Source organism: Ctenocephalides felis, unplaced genomic scaffold, assembly GCF_003426905.1.
Source record: "Ctenocephalides felis isolate EL2017-DRISC unplaced genomic scaffold, ASM342690v1 CF-g0.4_SCAFFOLD_01492, whole genome shotgun sequence".
NCBI lineage: Eukaryota > Metazoa > Arthropoda > Insecta > Siphonaptera > Pulicidae > Ctenocephalides > Ctenocephalides felis.
In genome coordinates, this window is record NW_020537646.1 from 26,836,546 (window position 1) to 26,853,741 (window position 17,196).

Consider the following 17,196-nt stretch of genomic DNA (forward strand, 5'->3'; position numbering starts at 1 on the left):
ATTTGCAAGTAGAAATAAATTTCTATAATTGTCAGCAGATGGCTTTGCTGAGTATGCCCCTCATGGTATTAATTGCTACATGGGGCTCATCATATAATGGCGATTTAAAAAAATATTTTATATTAATTTATGATAATTTCAGTTTTTGTTACAAATGTTACTAAAATATCTGGTAACATTTTAAAATTTTGATTGAAATGCAATAGAACATAAAGGATAGTGTTTCCAATAAAACGCTATTGATATACAGTAAACCCTCGCTTTACGCGGCAAGTGCGTACCGTGCAGTATAGGAACCGTGCTATAAGAAACTCGTATTTAACATACAATTCAGGCTAATTCGTAGTGCGTTCTATGGAACCTTACATAGTGCAGTATGGGAACCGTGTTATGAGAGACTCAGAGTTGGTACAAATCGCACCATTTTTATCGCGTTGTATGGAGACCAAGAAATACAACTTGAAGTGGGAGAAATACGGACGAAATGACGTGTAGGACATTGACACCTTATTCAAAAATTGGCGCGACGCAGTAATCAGCTCAAACGTGTTCTTAGGCGGCTATTATACAATCAGGCATGTCTAAAAGATGAAAGTCGATAACAAAATTTACATCAATACCCTTTTTCACAACGAACTTATGGGCTGTTGACCAAATACCGTGTAATAAGAAGTCCGTGTAGTCGGAGGGATGTCGGATTTTTAGCTCCGTGTAGTATGGGAACCGTGTACCCAGAGTGCCGTGTAAAGCGAGGGCCTACTGTATATATTTTTTTATAATTTTATTTGAACAGCGATCAGAACTTATGGGTTCTATGAGCTGTTGTGATTAAGATCTTACAAACTACGTTTGTTTTATTACAGATGGCAACCGAAACAGTTGTCACATCTCTGTATGATAAATTTTTATTACAATCTCTGTAATAGGTCAAGTATGGTGCAACAATGCCGGGTGAGGGCTATTTGCACTTGGAAACATATTGCTATCTATATTTCCAAGTGAAAATCGTTGTCACTGCTGCCTGACAACAGGCTGCTCGAAGTGGCTATCGAACCCGGGACCTCTGAAACAAGTCCCGTCGCTCTTAACCGCTTACCTACGGGCGAGCCGCTATCGATATGATGATCATATAGTTGATCAATAGAATCAGTAGTTGATGTTGCCATTGGATTCGTAAATATATGTAATATTACAATATAATACTTGTATATACTTTAACACTTTCGACTCGGGAGTCGGACTGCCAGTCGGTACGCTCCGCTCGGAATATTATAGTGCTATACTTATCTCTCAACTCGGAATTTTTTTTTGTATCGGATTTTTTTCAAAATGTGGTTATATTGCTTTTAAATATAGTTATTATGATAATAAAATAGAAAATTTTTGAAAATTAAAAAAAAATGCACTCTATATTGTTTAAAAAATCATTTCTTCACAGATCTTTATTAGAATTATGGGTACATGAGCTAATAAATTAATTTTGTTATATATTTATTTATAAAATTAATAAATCAATCAATAAATGAATGTAATAGTAAAATAATAGAAAAATAAAAAAAAAATTAAATGCAAGTTTAGTTTGCGACGAGTCGTCGCCGACACGATTTGCCGAGCGGCATCCGAGTCGAAAGGGTTAAGTTATCATATTAATCAATATTGCTTAAATCAAGATGAATAATTTCCGAAGAGAACATGCTAGTATGCGCCTCTGATTTCAACTGCACGTCAGCGAAGTTAAGTGAAGGATCTGCAAATACGCATACTGCGATTCCTACATATCAGCACATACAGATCTGTTATAATACGAGTAAAAGCCCATGGTGTGTGGCAGTTATACTGCCTCCGCCTCTCTGACAAATGATTTATAACTTGCACGCCGTTGTCAGGTTACTCGCGTTCGCCAGTAGCGCAAACAGAATATAGAATATTTATACTTGATATATAGGTACAAATTGGTGAGAAAATCAAGGCACTCGCCTATATATATAAGTCAAAAATCCAAAATGTAATTGGTAAAAAACTTGCAAATATGTTTCCAAAAACTATCTCTAGCAACGCTGTCATCAAAACTATTAAACTATGAGTCCGATTCTGCTGTAAAAGAAACCAATGCACTGGCAAGGCTAGGTTACGTATCGTTTTACATATATGACGGTACTAATATCTGCCAAACTGCTTTGGAATTGCTATGGAGTCTGTTATTTTACACACAAAATGTAACTTCAATCATAAGTTATAATGCCACATCACAAAGATGCACTTATAATAAGATTCTTTTTTGACGTTTGTGCGTTTTCTAGGTTAGGTTTTTTTTATCTAAAACGCCTGGCTGCACAGCAACCACATAGCGCGTTGACAGTACCACTTTTAGTACCTCTTTATATGAAAAACACTACGCAGCATGGCTTTGCCATAACTTTGTTCTATTTTACAGCAGAATCGGTCCACATGCCATAGTTTTTATATATGTATATAACATTTGACAGTGATCAAAACTTAGGGGTCCTATAAGCTATTGTAATGATTCGTCTCAAAAATCCTCGTCTGATTTACAGATGGCAATTTTGTTGCGATTTTTGTATATAGTGATGAATGTTTATTGATGCAGCAATACTGGGTAAGGGCTACTTTCACTTAGAAACATTAATATTTATATTTCCAAGTGGAAACTGATGTCAATACTGACATCATTTTTCCCGAGACGGTATTGAACCTGGGTTTTCTGATTAAAATTGGGAAGAGCTCGTCCACGAATTAGTGCACATATTTTAAAAATTATTACCGATGTAAAGTGAGGATGAATTAACAAACGCATTTAAATTTATAAATTCCTTCCACTTCAAAATTATTATTAGTCACTCAAATTTCTCGATGGATGAAGACATATGGTTATGCTGCTAAGTTTCTGACAGTTATTTTAGCAATATAAGAGCTTTTAAAATCGTTTTTAAATAAATATGACCAAAATTTATATTTTGCCCGCAGAGGTAACATTTTAAGATGAAAAGATTCATTCTTAACATTTTAGGCTGAAATATTCATAATTATAAACCTATTTTCAACATATTAATCTAATAATATGATATAATTAACCTACACTCTTGATGTGCACTTGTTTAAAAATAATAAATGTTAAATTTGCAAGATTGGCACCATTAAAAGCAATATTTTTGTGTCACAAATGCCCAACTTGATAGATATTTGATATATGAGCCAACGCATTTGAAGCAGATTCTAAATAGTAGGTTCTACATATTTTTGAAAATTGCGCTGGTTGTTGCATCTAATAAAAATACAGTCATAGTTTAACTAATAATAATAAATAATTTTTTGGTCATATCTTACATGGCAATATAGTGATATTACCATTAAATCTACAATTTTTTAAATTTACATTTCATCACCAGAGTTTGCTGAAATAACTTTATAGGCCAAGGTTATTCGTAATTATAAGCTAGCTTTGTAGCAAAAAAGCTAGGTTGCAAGTACGTGTTTAAATCTTTAAGCCAATTTGTGACATGTTACCTAGAATTATATTAAAGATGTAAAGTTGGTTAAAAATAGAAAAGACAATGACAGATCGCCTGAACTACAAGGCTGGCAGAGCAATGGTAACATTTTTTAGCAATAGCTGGTGAAGTCTTTGAATTCAAATAATAACATAAAAGGAAATATTTCTATATTATTGCATATTAAGCGCAAATACTATAATCAGAGACCTAATTTTTCCCATTGTAAGTGATTAATTGATTGATTTATTGACCTTGAAAAATGATATTGAAAATTTATCAGAATTTATTGGATTTTTTTCCTGGAGATTTGTAAACAAATCTATTGCAAGTTTTTTCCTCGATGTGGCAATATGAAAATCGTTTGGAAATATTCGTAAGTCGTAGGTGATATGTTGCGGATGGCGGGCGGCGACGGCATTGTCGGGCGGTGTGGCGGTGTGGCGGTGTGCTATCAGTGATGATCAATCACGGCTGTCCGTAGGAGTAGAATGCTCGTTAATCATCCGGCAGCCGCGAAGAGAATGAGAAGCAGAAACATGACCGCACAGTGGTGGCAAACGCGCAAAAAACTAGTTGATCTGCCAAAGAATTATCAACGACGACTTAATTATAGTTAATCAAGATTGTCTATGATTGATCGAGCATAGTTTTTAAATATTTATTGATGTACAATATACAATTCTAACATTTAATCCATTCTAAGAACTATGATACAAGTTATAAGACAGGTGTGGCTGGAGTACTTACAGTAATAGCATCAGGAAATGTGATGTTCAAATTATAGATTTCAACATCACATTTTAGATTTAGTTAATACTACAAAATTTTTATAGTTTAGGGCGGGCCTTAAATGTGCGCGGGTAGAAATGTCGAGTACCGATTCAGACAATTGAAGCATAGAAATATATCACATCATTATTTGAAAGAAAGGGGTAAAAGATGTATAAACAGCTATCACTTTGATTCTTTCGATGTCGCTATCATGAGATATATATTAAAAACCATGAAAAGTGTTTTCTTTCTTTCTTTTCTTTCGTTGGTAGTTCTTTTGGTTGTGAGCACAGTTTTGAAGTATTAGTTATTTAATTGTTTTATAAGATGTATTTTTATTTTTATGTTAGATTTAGCAGGTATTTATATAACGCTCACGTGTAGGCGGGGTAAGCAGGACCAACTAAAACTTCATCCTGGCAAAGGTGTAAATAATAAAAATAGTAACTAAAAAGTAAATTAAATTAAAAAACAAGTTCTACTGCAGATAAATTAAATATATAGATATTACAACCCTACTGATGTCTATTTCTTACAAAATGCCAGATCAAGGTTATATACAGTGTTATCTCTGTAAAAAAATGTATTGACGAAATTAGACTTTGTATTGGATGAATAATGTAGCAATTACCCTGGTTGTCCCAATTTACCCCGCCTCTTGGACAAAAAAGGACAGATGACAAATATTAGAAAAATAGTTTCTGTCACATTTCTGATATAAGGAATTGACTGAAAACTTTACTGAACATAGTTGTTAATTTGATACGTGTTATGTTTTTTAATGTAGTTATTACTTTATTACTTAAAGTCAAATTGGACCCTTGGGTTCCGTCTTACCCTGTATGTCTCTAGAATATTGTAGGGAAGTAAAAGTTTGTTGCAAATGTTGAATATCTTGTATATGAAAATAAGTATTTAGGTTTTGACTAAATAACGTTTATTTAATGATTGTATATTGTATAGCAGCAATAAGTATTTAGACCGTGCGGAAAATATTATGGATACCTATATAAAATAACATACTTCAAAATATTTGGGCTATATGAAATTGGACAATATGATAAAAATAGATTTTATAACTGCGTGAGCAGTTTGATTTGATTCAAATTGTGATGTTCGAATAATTCCAATCAAATACCTCACCATCCACTCAACTAAAGTGTCTATAATATTTTTTTCAGAAAAAATCTTCAATCATGAATATCAAGCTTTTGGATATTTTACATTGCGACTATAATGTATGATTCCATGTAGACCCATGGCTTCCAAATGTTTAACCCATATATTTATTGTGATATTTGTAACGATTGTATAATATTATATTAGATAATGGTAACATTTTAGTTTTTTTTGTAATTGTTTGAACAGCAATAAAAACTCTCTATATGTTCTATAAGCTGTTGGTTAAGACTTATGACTATGACTACTTATTTCATGAGAGGCAATCCATCGATTCACCATTCTCTTATGTGTGAGATATTTTTGATATTAGCTTTTAGGTCTAATAGTTAACATGTGATTGGATGTTGCAGCTATGTCCACGAAGGACGATTTCCACTTGGAATTATATTGTGATCTATAACCCCAAGTGGAAATTTGACATCAAAGCTGCCTAATATCGGGCTACGGCGGTAGCGGGAATCGAACCAGCAAACCTGGGACTAGTTGCTGCTAGCCCATGCTCTAACCAATATCGCTACCGCTGGCCCTAAATTTTAGATGATATGTTTTCTTCAGATCAGGACTTATATTAGTATTTTATGAGCTGTGGCGATGTAATTATTAGAACTGATACTAATAATTTATCTAATAGCAACCCTGTGGTGGTCTTTTAACTTTGTGATGTGATTATTATTAGACATGCCTAATAGTGATATGATGTATTCAATGCAACAACGCTCTAAAAGGCTATTTTCTTTTGGAAATATATTTTGTGTATATTCCATAGATGATAATATACAAAACCTTTATTCACCATAAGGATATAGATCTTTATAGTATGTTTTTTAATGAAGATGCAATATGTTGCTATAAAATATATTATATGTATATATATATATATATATATATATATATATATACATGTGTACGGTTATGTTTATATACCTACCTATGTATCAGGCATTTCACAAAGAGAGATGATGGATCACATCGCGTGCGAAGGCAATCACTAGACATTTTTCCGTTGCTTTTGCTTGATTTATATATCGTATTCGTTATCAGTAATTGCCTTTGCCGACATTTTGTTTATGTGAGCACGACTTATGACATTATGTTTACCAATACCTGGCAAATAGTCGTCAGGCTTAGGCCTTCCTGCAAAAAATATAATTATGTCAAAAATCAGTTTTGATAACTAATTTAATAAACTTAAAAACAATACATTTTATAATATCTAAACTGAACGGCGGAAATGACTCATGCAGTAGCGTGCACGACATACACGTCAGGGTTACTCGGTTCGAGTCCTGGCACTGACAAAATTGTCATTTGTTTCGGTAAGTTGAGTAGAATTTGAATTGCTGGTTTGAGATGGAGTAAAATTATAAAGCAATATTAGGAGTAAAGGAATAATGAAGAAGGCAGTTAGAAAGAGAAGTTAGATACTATCTAACTTTCTACTACAATTTTGCAAATAATATCTTGGCTCTAATACTGTTCTACTGAATTGGTTTTAATTATATCTACTGAATTACGACAATAAGAAATGGTATTGTCTAATAGAAAAGTGCCAGTTTCCATAATTTGCCCAACTAATTTTGAAGATTTTTTTTATTGGCCTTGCTTAGTTAGAGCATTAGTCACACCTGCAACCTTTCTTTTTACATTTTTATAATATACTATCTAGTATGTGATATAATAAAATAGTATATCTAAAGATAGTATAGGATTTATATAGATAGTACATGATATAATAAAGATATTATATGATATGATAAAAGATAGTTAAAATGTAAAAAGAAAATTTGCAGGTATGGCTAATGCTCTTACTATGCGAGGCCAATCAAAAAAAAAAGATTCTAGATTAATAGGATAAATTATGACCACTGGCACTTTTCTATTAGACAACACCTTTTCTTATTATCATAATTCAGTAGATATAATTGAACAGTATTAGAACCAAGATTTGCAAAATAGTTATAGACTTATTAAAATAATCCAAAGACCAATAGACTTTACCCAAAAACAGCAGTTCATAAATAACTAGTTGGCGAGAACTTAAAACAAGTTTTTTTAAATTGTATTTCCTTCAAATTACAATCTTCATAAAGACATTTAGTAATTTATATGTAAGAACTACAGGATTTTATTTAAGGTTACCCATTTCAACTTTTCTATTGTAGGTATATACTATTTTTCTTTGTTACAAACCTACGAATTATTAATACAAATACTTATTTGCTTTTCATAAAATATCATGCTTTTATAAATAGCCTAAAGTCACATAAAAATCATGGTAATAGTAATATATAATAAAGTAAAAACATCAGTAATGAGTGCTTTAAATCTTAAAATAAGTATCGACTTGAAAAAACAAGTTACAATAATTTGTCGAAGTATTCATAAATGTATTGATTTATTTATTCTGTACTAATGCATATATGAAATAATTAAATATTGAAAAATTAAAAAAGTCATTAATTAGCTTCCACTTATAAGTTGAATAAACCAAACGCCCAAGACTTTCAAATTAGAGGTTGAATAAATCAAATTATAATAATTCATATTTTTTATTTTATTTTATTGAATTATTTTCTTTTTGTTTATTGGATTATTTTTTGAACTTCTGGTTAATACTAAAATCATCTAAATTTTGAATAAAAATAAAACAAGTACTATAGGGGAAGTATAATAAAATATTTAAGTGTCTTTGTATATATTTAGTGATTAGTGTACAACATTTCTTTTAATTTATGTCTAAATATAGATATTCGAATGGCAAAAATTACATAATTTCTGTTTGAAATTACAGAAATAGTTTCTATTTATAAAATTACAGTAACGATGGAAAAGTTATCTGCAAATATTTGATAACATCTATGCAAAGTAATTATTTAGATTAAATATTTACTTAACAATTGAACGTTGTCTAGTACAGAATTAATCGGACCCTGTAGAAATTTTACTTGAAATTATTTACGATATATAAAAATTGATTTATTGAGATTAAAGTAAAATCTTGAAATTAACAAATGATCAACTAAAATGAATTCAAAATTAACCATCACCAAAAATTAGTTCTTTAACATTTGTACATACATTGACTTGTTACATACGTTATATACATATCATTTTCCGAAATATAACTATGGGTATAAAAAGACGTTTTCATCTTAAATCTGAACTATTTTAGTGTAATAAAATAATGTTATTTAGAAATGTCAAAAGATTAGAGTTTATTCTAAAAAATGCTTCTTAATAGTGTCTCGTAAAATCACTGCGTGAATACACATTCTGTAATTGTTTTGTTGAAAATTTGTTGTTATATTAACATATTTGAGAATATCCATAAGTAGATGGAGTAATATAAATTTTTATCTTGCCCTTGACATGCTATCAGAAATAATTTTAGATTTGTGCCATAAACTTATCATTTGAGAATGCTGTGTGATATATATTATAATTCTTCACATGATCCAAAATGTATCTCTTTAGCAATTTGGAGACTCGTAACAAATGTATCTTATAAAAAGCTATAATAAATTTTATATCTTTTATATTTAAAGACGTCTATATCAAATTTACTCAAACTACTAAAAACGAACGTCTCGTTTTCATTCAGTCTCTAGTCGGCTGTGCCTGAGAATGATGAATGATCTTGGCAGAACGCTCCTTAAAAGAGCGACTCATCGTATAATATATGATGCCGGTGGAATTTTCAAGATTGTTATTTATTTTGCTTTCATACCATGAACCATGGTCTCATGCTTCTTAGCCCGTCTGATTTTTTATTTATTTTGATGAAGGGCGCTAAGCGAATCACGTGTGATGTATGACTATACGCCCGATGAGGTGCGAGTGAAAAATGTAAAAATAATTCATGATAAGACTTTTGACACTATTGTATTGTATAATATTTTACATTATACTAGGTTGGGGGAAATAATCCATTATTTTTGGTTTAAAATTTTGGTTTATTGGTTTAAAACTGTTTTTTGGTCTATTTTTCCAGCTCCTGTGCGATGTTAAGACTACTAACATGCCGGTCAACTTTGATCAAAAACATAAAAAATTTCCGAACGGAATCTACGAAAACAAAATAGCATATAATTGGCTGTACAGTATCGGAACGATAAACTCTTGCCGACGTTTCAAGTCATTCTGAATCATATGACACTAATATTAGTAATAGTATGTGAATGTGTGGTAATTTGTTTTGCACAATTGGCTGTGTTGTTTCTTTATAATCACCAATTAATTTTTCGTCAACATTTTTTCTCAAAAAAATCGATTTCAAAATTTCGCAAACTGTTTGTATGATATTTGTTGAAAATCGTGCTGATGAGAGTTTGGTAAAGATCTACTGAACCGTTTCTTCTTAATTGATTTTTGAATTTTATTTATCAAACATTTTTCTATCAATCATATTGCACATTCTCTTACAAAAAGAGTTTTCATATGCTGTAGTTAATGTTATATTATTCACAGTTAAATAAAGCAAAGAATTTACATCATCTAAAAATTTTTATTATACTTATAATAATATATTTACAACTAATTTGTCTATATTTGCAATTAAACATTATTGAAAAGTCCGAAAATATTTAATGAAAATATATTCCATATATATATATATATATATATATAATATATATATATATATATATTTATCAGCAGAAATTTAAGTACAACCTCCAAAATGTTTTTACAATTCTTAAACAAACATAATTTACAATTGCATTGAAGATAGCAAATATTTTTCCGAAATTTGACATACCAAACACTTATTAATTCATAAAAATTACATTATAACAAGTTATTGTTTCCGAAAAATACGTAATATCAAATTAAGTCAGCGATAAGCTGATTACGTCAAATAACGAGCAAATAAATTTATCAAATATTGGGGCAAACACAATATTTAACATGGGTACACATGCATTATTAACAAACAGAAATTTGATAATTATTTATATATATATATATATATATATATATATATATATATATATATATATATATATATATATATATATATATATATATATATATATATATATATATATATAATGTGTGAGTGTGTGTGTATGCAATTATGATGTATGCATAATTTTTACTATTTTATGCAACTAATGTAAGAAGATTGCACAAGGAGAATGTAGGTATTATAATAAATTTATTAAGAATGATAAGATACTGCCTTTCACGTTTTATCTAGTATTTACTGAACTTAATCAAAATTTAGCTATTTTAGTCTAATACCTAAACAAACTAATAAAATGAGAAAAAAGAAATTAGATAACAATTATGCTTATATAAATGGTCGGAAATGTTGCATTTCTCTAATAATTAAAGTGAATTGCTCATGATTATTCCAAGTGCATTCTGAAATTTCGGAAATGCTGAAGACATCTTGCATTTTTGCTCTGGTGGCTTTAAGCCTCTTTCAAGTAAGATGTCATTTTGTAACTTGATTTGGAATATAAATATATTCTTACCTAAAAAATTGCTAAAAAAATATTCACATATATTTTTGTTTTGTAGATTTCAATTGCCATTCCTACCATAGAGGCAGAACCAATCCAAAATGCTATTCCAACAACCTTCGAAATCAGTCAAAGAGGTATTGTCTCAGATGTTTTGCAGGAGTTGGTATACAATTTGGACGTTTTAGTTACCGAAGTTTTTGATAATGTAGCTAAAGTAACTACAGACATAACCACTGGTGAGATACAAGACTGTTATATATTTATATACATACATCTTATTTAACTATTTTCAAATTTTTTAATGGTTTCACAGTTTTCAGCTGTAGTAAGCTTAAATGCAAATTATTAATAATGTAATAATGCGTAATGAGAGTAACAGTTAATTAAAGTATCAATGCTAGATACTCTTAACTTTAGTACTAACAAGTCTAATTATATCTACAATATGTCACTGAGATTGAGGAAAAGCACAAACCGATGACTTGAACAACAAAGAAAAACTGTTTTTTAATTTTATTTTTTTCACAGGCCTCGGTAAAGTTTTAGTTGCACTAACCAAAGAAATAGAAGCTGTTACAAAAGGAACCTTGAATTTGATAAGTGAAGCAATTAGAATAAAGTCCGAACTTTTGCTTAGATTTAGAGATGCATTGATGAGACCAGCCTTGTCTAAAGCAAAGCTTTCCTTGGAACGACTTGAAAAGGCTGTTTCAATGGTAAGATAAATTACAAAATTAATTTTCAATTGTACTGACTACTTCATCTGTTTAGGCTATTGATGATGCTAGACTTAAATTTGAAAATGCCATCCAAGAAATGAATGACGACGCAGTAGGCATTCTTAATTCCATCACTGAAAAAATCCAAGAGGAAACCGAGGAGGTAAAATATTGCTAGTTATTGAACTCGAAAGAGTTTACATACTACTACTATTGCCTCAATTTATTATCAGATCAAAACAAATATTGGAGGATTACTATTACAACAAATGTTCGATGATTCTGCCCGTCAATGCTTGAGGGATCAATTGGCTGCAGTTAAAGTTTTGGCCAATTCAACAATCAACGATGCAAATTCATGTATTCGTCGTCAATTATTTGGAGCTAATGATTTAAGTGATAATCTTGGTGCAATATTTGATGAAGCTTTCGAAGGTGTTCAAGAATTAGTTGATGAGCTAAATGATTGTACTGATAAATTGCCTGCAAGAATGAGTTTCAGGGAACGAAAAGAATCGGCCAAATGCATGCAAAAGGTTCCTTGCTCTGTATAAATTATTTATCAAAATTTTAATAAAGTTCTTTTATAGCATAGAGTATATTTTCATAATTATTACAATTACTTGTAATATTTGCTAAAATAATTATTTTTTATATTATTTTAGGTTGCATTAAATATACAACTAGCAGCAGCCAGAGTTTCAACTGATGTTGGCATTAAAGTAGGAGAAGCCCTCAGGAATGTCGTGGAACTTCGTTTAGATTTGGGAAAATGTTCTTCAGACAATTTGAATAAATGGGAATCCAGATTGGAAGAAATTAATGATGTTGTGGAAAATTGCATCGTGTGAAATTGTAACTTGAAATAATTTTTCTTAACTATTAGTTTTATAGATGAACAAATACATAATCTAATAAACCAGCAAGTGAACTTTTATGCATTTTCATTTCTGCATCAATAACTTATCACAATTTTTCAATTCAATAAAACTGTAGTTTGTGTTAGAACTAATCATTAAAATAATTTAGGCGTAACTTTTGATTATGTTGTAAAAAAGCATAAACTTGTTTGATAGAAACATTACAAAATTTATTATTTATTCAAGTTATGAAACTCCAAGTTGTTAGTGTTAATATCATTTCCAAGTAATCAAGGCTTTCTATTATTGATTACTTTAAAAATCATTCTTAATATATAATAGTAGTTATGTCATAATTGGTGAATATAAAGATATAAATAAGAAAAATGAAGTATTATTTGTTCATAATACTTTTAGTAGTATGTGTAAATCAAAATTTTGCGCAGGTATACAAATATTCAAAAATATTTTTGAATGATAGTATTAGAAATACTAATATATGTACTAATAATCTACTTTTTAATAGGATGAAGGCGATGAAGAAATTGCGCAGGTATACAAATATTCAAAAATATTTTTGAATGATAGTTTTAGTATTACTAATATATGTACTAATATTCTACTTTTCAATAGGAATTATTGGACGGCGATGAAGAAATTGCGCAGGTATACAAATATTCAATAATATTTTTGAATGATAGTTTTAGAAATACTAATATAAGTACTAATATTCTACTTTTCAATAGGAGCTATTGGAAGGCGAAGAAGTTACTGCAGTTGACTTACCTCAGCCATCACAGTAATTTATAGAATATTTTTTATTACGTTGAACTGTTGCTGAGTTCATAATTTCACTGAATTTGTTAGAATCGTAGGAACAGCAAATTTATAATAATAATATTCAGAGTCTTTGAAACTCTACATACTCGTAATATAACAATAATGAACGTTTGACTATAAGTTTTAGTTATTCGATTTTGACTAAGGAGCTAATGTACATTTGCTTATTTATTATCATAACCCTATATTGCTAACTATTTGTTCATTGTAGATCAATGGTAAATGCAGTGATAGGTATTCCTGTCGTAATTTTGAATGGAGTTGAGAACATGACAAGAGTAACTGTTTCATTGGTAAATTACCTATTTTATGAACTATAGTTAATAAAAAAATATGTTAACGTCATATTTATACTTTATATTAAACGTTCAAACGCTATATTTAGTTAATTATTGTAATACAGGTAAGGTCAATTATTCAAGCTGTTATAAGAGGGTCCAACATCTTTAATTTGAGGATTGTGGAATGGTTTGCTATATTTCTAGAATCATTGGAAGAATTTTTAGCACAAATCTACAGAAAATCCAAGCAATGCTTTTTTAACCAATTTCTAGCAATTTTCAATGCAGTAAGTGATAAAAATACAATGTATAAATTTGCATTATACATTTTATCTAAAAAAATAATAAATTATTAGATAGCTAAAATTATAAGAGATATCCTCTTCGTACTGGGAATTATTCCCAATATAATCAGGAACTGTGCAGGAAAGGATTCCACATTTCTCGCATGCGCTGGCTCGGTAGGTTAATACACAATATATATATATATATATAAATATATATATAATATATATATATATATACGAGGTCTGTTCAAAAAGTACCCGGAATTTTCGTTTTTTCAAAAAAATATTTATTTATTCGTCTACATTAATGTGGTCCCCTACAAAGTAGTCCCCCCCAGATATAATACACTTATGCCAGCGTTTTTTCCAATTTTCGAAGCACCCTTGATATTCACTTTTTGATATGTCCTTGAGCACTCTCAGCGATTTTCTTCAATCGAGGAAAACCGCCGTCGTTTCATGGGTCTCTTCAACTTTGGGAATAGGAAAAAGTCACACGGAGCCATATCTGGTGAATTTTTGCACTTTGCAACACTTTATTTCATTTTTTACGCAAAATTTAATACAAATTCTTTGACTTTTCAATTCTTCCATTGTAAAAATCGCCGAGCTCAGAAAAACACGTCAACCTTAGCGACTACCACAGACAAAGTAAACAGTGAATATAGCTGAAAATTTCATCATACTTTAGGGGCATGTATACCAACACAATAAAAAAAAAATTTTGACAATCAGACACTCCAGACCCGCGAAATTTAATTATTAGTAATTCCGGGTACTTTTTGAACAGACCTCGTATATATTACTGAATTCAATATATAACACAAAAATATATATAATCTCTTTTCAGATTTTTTCAACAATTCATGGATTAATTGCATTACCATTTACATTCTCCATTAGCATTTCGCAATTATTTTTGCATTATACCACTTTTGCTCCACAGATATCAACATGTATGATTATGCCTTAGTATATCGTATACACAAACTGAAAATAATCATATATCTTGTGAATAAATCTAAAATAGTACAGAAACTCATGTTAAGATTTGTTCATAACTAGAAATAAAAAAATGCTAAGACTATCCCGTAGTTATATTATGCAGTATAACAATTTTGTCAAACTTTTGTCACAAGTAGGATGCCCACGTGTTTAATTATGTTATAGTATATGCCAATATACAAAATGAAAATAATTATAGATGGTTGAAATACATAGCCTAAATGCAGAAATTGTTTTGTTATTACTTGCTTATAACCAAGAACATACAAATTTATGATTAATGTTAAGAAAATATTGCGATATATTTATGGCATGTTACAAAGTTCCAAGGTTATCAATGTAATAATAAGGATATAATTTTGGAATAGTATATCTCCATTCACATATGATAAGCAATACATCAGAAATACATAGTTTAAACTAGTATAGAAACTGTTATTGAATTACTTGTTATTATTTACTATCGATATATGTATAATATCATATCGGGTAATACTGAATTACTTTATCACAATAATAAGTAGCAAAACCATAAAATGTTCTCACAAACGATTTAAAATACATAATTAAATTCATAAATTATTTTTATGTAAATTTACACGTATTAAAAAAGGTTTATTAATTTATTACATTTTTATCACAATATTACACGACAAACATATCTCTATACTAAGTTTCTGAAATTAATCAATGTCAATCGCCAATATTAAAATCATCGACAAATCGACAATATTTTGAACTATTATAGAATTCACATATAATTTTTTTTTCACATTAATAAATTTTATATTTGAGTTTCATTAATTTATACTAATTATGATTCATACTAATTTATACTAATTGTTATATTGTTACTTCTATTAATATGAATGTGAAAATATATGAATACAAAATTTACAGTCCAAGTTACTAAGTTTTGTGTTTTATCACACATCTTAACATTCAGTAATTTTATTAGAATTTTATTATAATGATTACAGCTGTAATTAATAAGATACTTCAGTTAATACATTTGGAATTTATATATCATAACTATTAATTGAACAATCTTTTTTGGACTTATTTATATATATTATTGATTTGATGATAATTTATAAAATTTAAACTAAACCTTTTAACCAAATAGTAATAATAACGTCGCACTTCTATCAAACAGATCGACTTTTCTGATATTTTTACAAAATTGTTCAATACTAATATTATTCTTAATTTATTAAATGCATTAAACTTTATCCGACTGAGAAGGTGAAATTCAGCTTACAATTGTCGCAAAAATGTTATCAGTAAAAAATAACATCAATCATACATGAGCGATTCGCGAAGATAATTCTTTGATACATAATTATGCGGTTATTTGATTAATTTGTTTATTCAAATGTATTTTGATCAATTATTTTAAAAATAATATTTTGAACATAACGGTCACATGATTAGGACGTATAAGAGGAATTAATTACAATTATGCTTGCCAAAAGAGCTTTCGAGTTCTTTCAAAAATGGCGATAAAATCGTGATAGTGGTGATTGCCACATTAGCTCTGTTACATGTAAGTAAAAAGCAATCGTAATGAGAAAAATATGAATGTAAAAATTTATATTTTACATTCGAAATGTACTTGATTATAACATAAACGCGGATTTTATTAATATGATAAAATATAATATATATTTGGTATAGTCTTCAAATGGAACTCCATTATTTGGATTTGATAATAACTTAGGAAGTCCCACACAAAATGCAGAGCCACGTGAATCGACTGGATATGTTCCTGGAAGCATTATACAAGGTATTATTTTAATAGATATTTTATAAATATTTTATCTTACATTCTCGAGCGATTTTTTATGTTTCGTTAGAAAATCCGTTTGGTAAAGTCAAAATAGATTTGTATATTTATAATTTGTTTATCAGGCATTAGCCAGGCTGTAGGAAGTGGATTCAATCAAATAGGCTTAAATGGAATTGGAAAAAATATACGGATTTTGGAACACAAGCAGGAAGATTCGTATGTTCTACAAAACCTACCCTCAAGTTAATTTTTAATTCAAATTACAAATTTTGTTTTATTTTTAAGGTATCTATTGTGCCTAATATTTGGGAAATATCGCAAAAAATGTATTTGATACATTGAAGTACCTGCGTCGAGTAGTAGATTTCCCGTATTTGGTTCAGTTTCCAAAATATGATTACAAGATCAACAATGAGAAAAGCACAAGATTTAGCGAGGAAATTTGAATATGAAGTTTCAAGAAGTGCAATGTATAATATGGA

At 29.3% G+C, this 17,196-nt stretch overlaps 1 protein-coding gene across 1 annotated transcript; it reads left to right on the forward strand.

Annotated features, from left to right (window-relative positions):
- The first annotated feature begins 10,805 nt into the window (after window positions 1-10,805).
- On the forward strand, window positions 10,806-12,587 carry LOC113369852. The gene is made up of 6 exons (XM_026610450.1): window positions 10,806-10,894; window positions 10,989-11,169; window positions 11,462-11,649; window positions 11,705-11,815; window positions 11,886-12,188; window positions 12,318-12,587. The coding sequence occupies exons 1-6, from the start codon at window positions 10,844-10,846 to the stop codon at window positions 12,501-12,503; spliced, it is 1,020 nt and encodes a 339-aa protein (XP_026466235.1). The 5' UTR covers window positions 10,806-10,843; the 3' UTR covers window positions 12,504-12,587.
- Window positions 12,588-17,196: the final 4,609 nt, after the last annotated feature.

What these genes read in the sequence shown, in the direction of transcription:
- LOC113369852 (XM_026610450.1), top strand. Translation starts at nt 10,844, where the DNA reads ATGCTGAAGACATCTTGCATTTTTGCTCTGGTGGCTTTAAGCCTCTTT. An exon ending in TTGAAAAGGCTGTTTCAATG is followed by an intron (nt 11,650 to 11,704) that starts GTAAGATAAATT and finishes TCATCTGTTTAG; the next exon opens with GCTATTGATGATGCTAGACT. An exon ending in TCCAAGAGGAAACCGAGGAG is followed by an intron (nt 11,816 to 11,885) that starts GTAAAATATTGC and finishes ATTTATTATCAG; the next exon opens with ATCAAAACAAATATTGGAGG.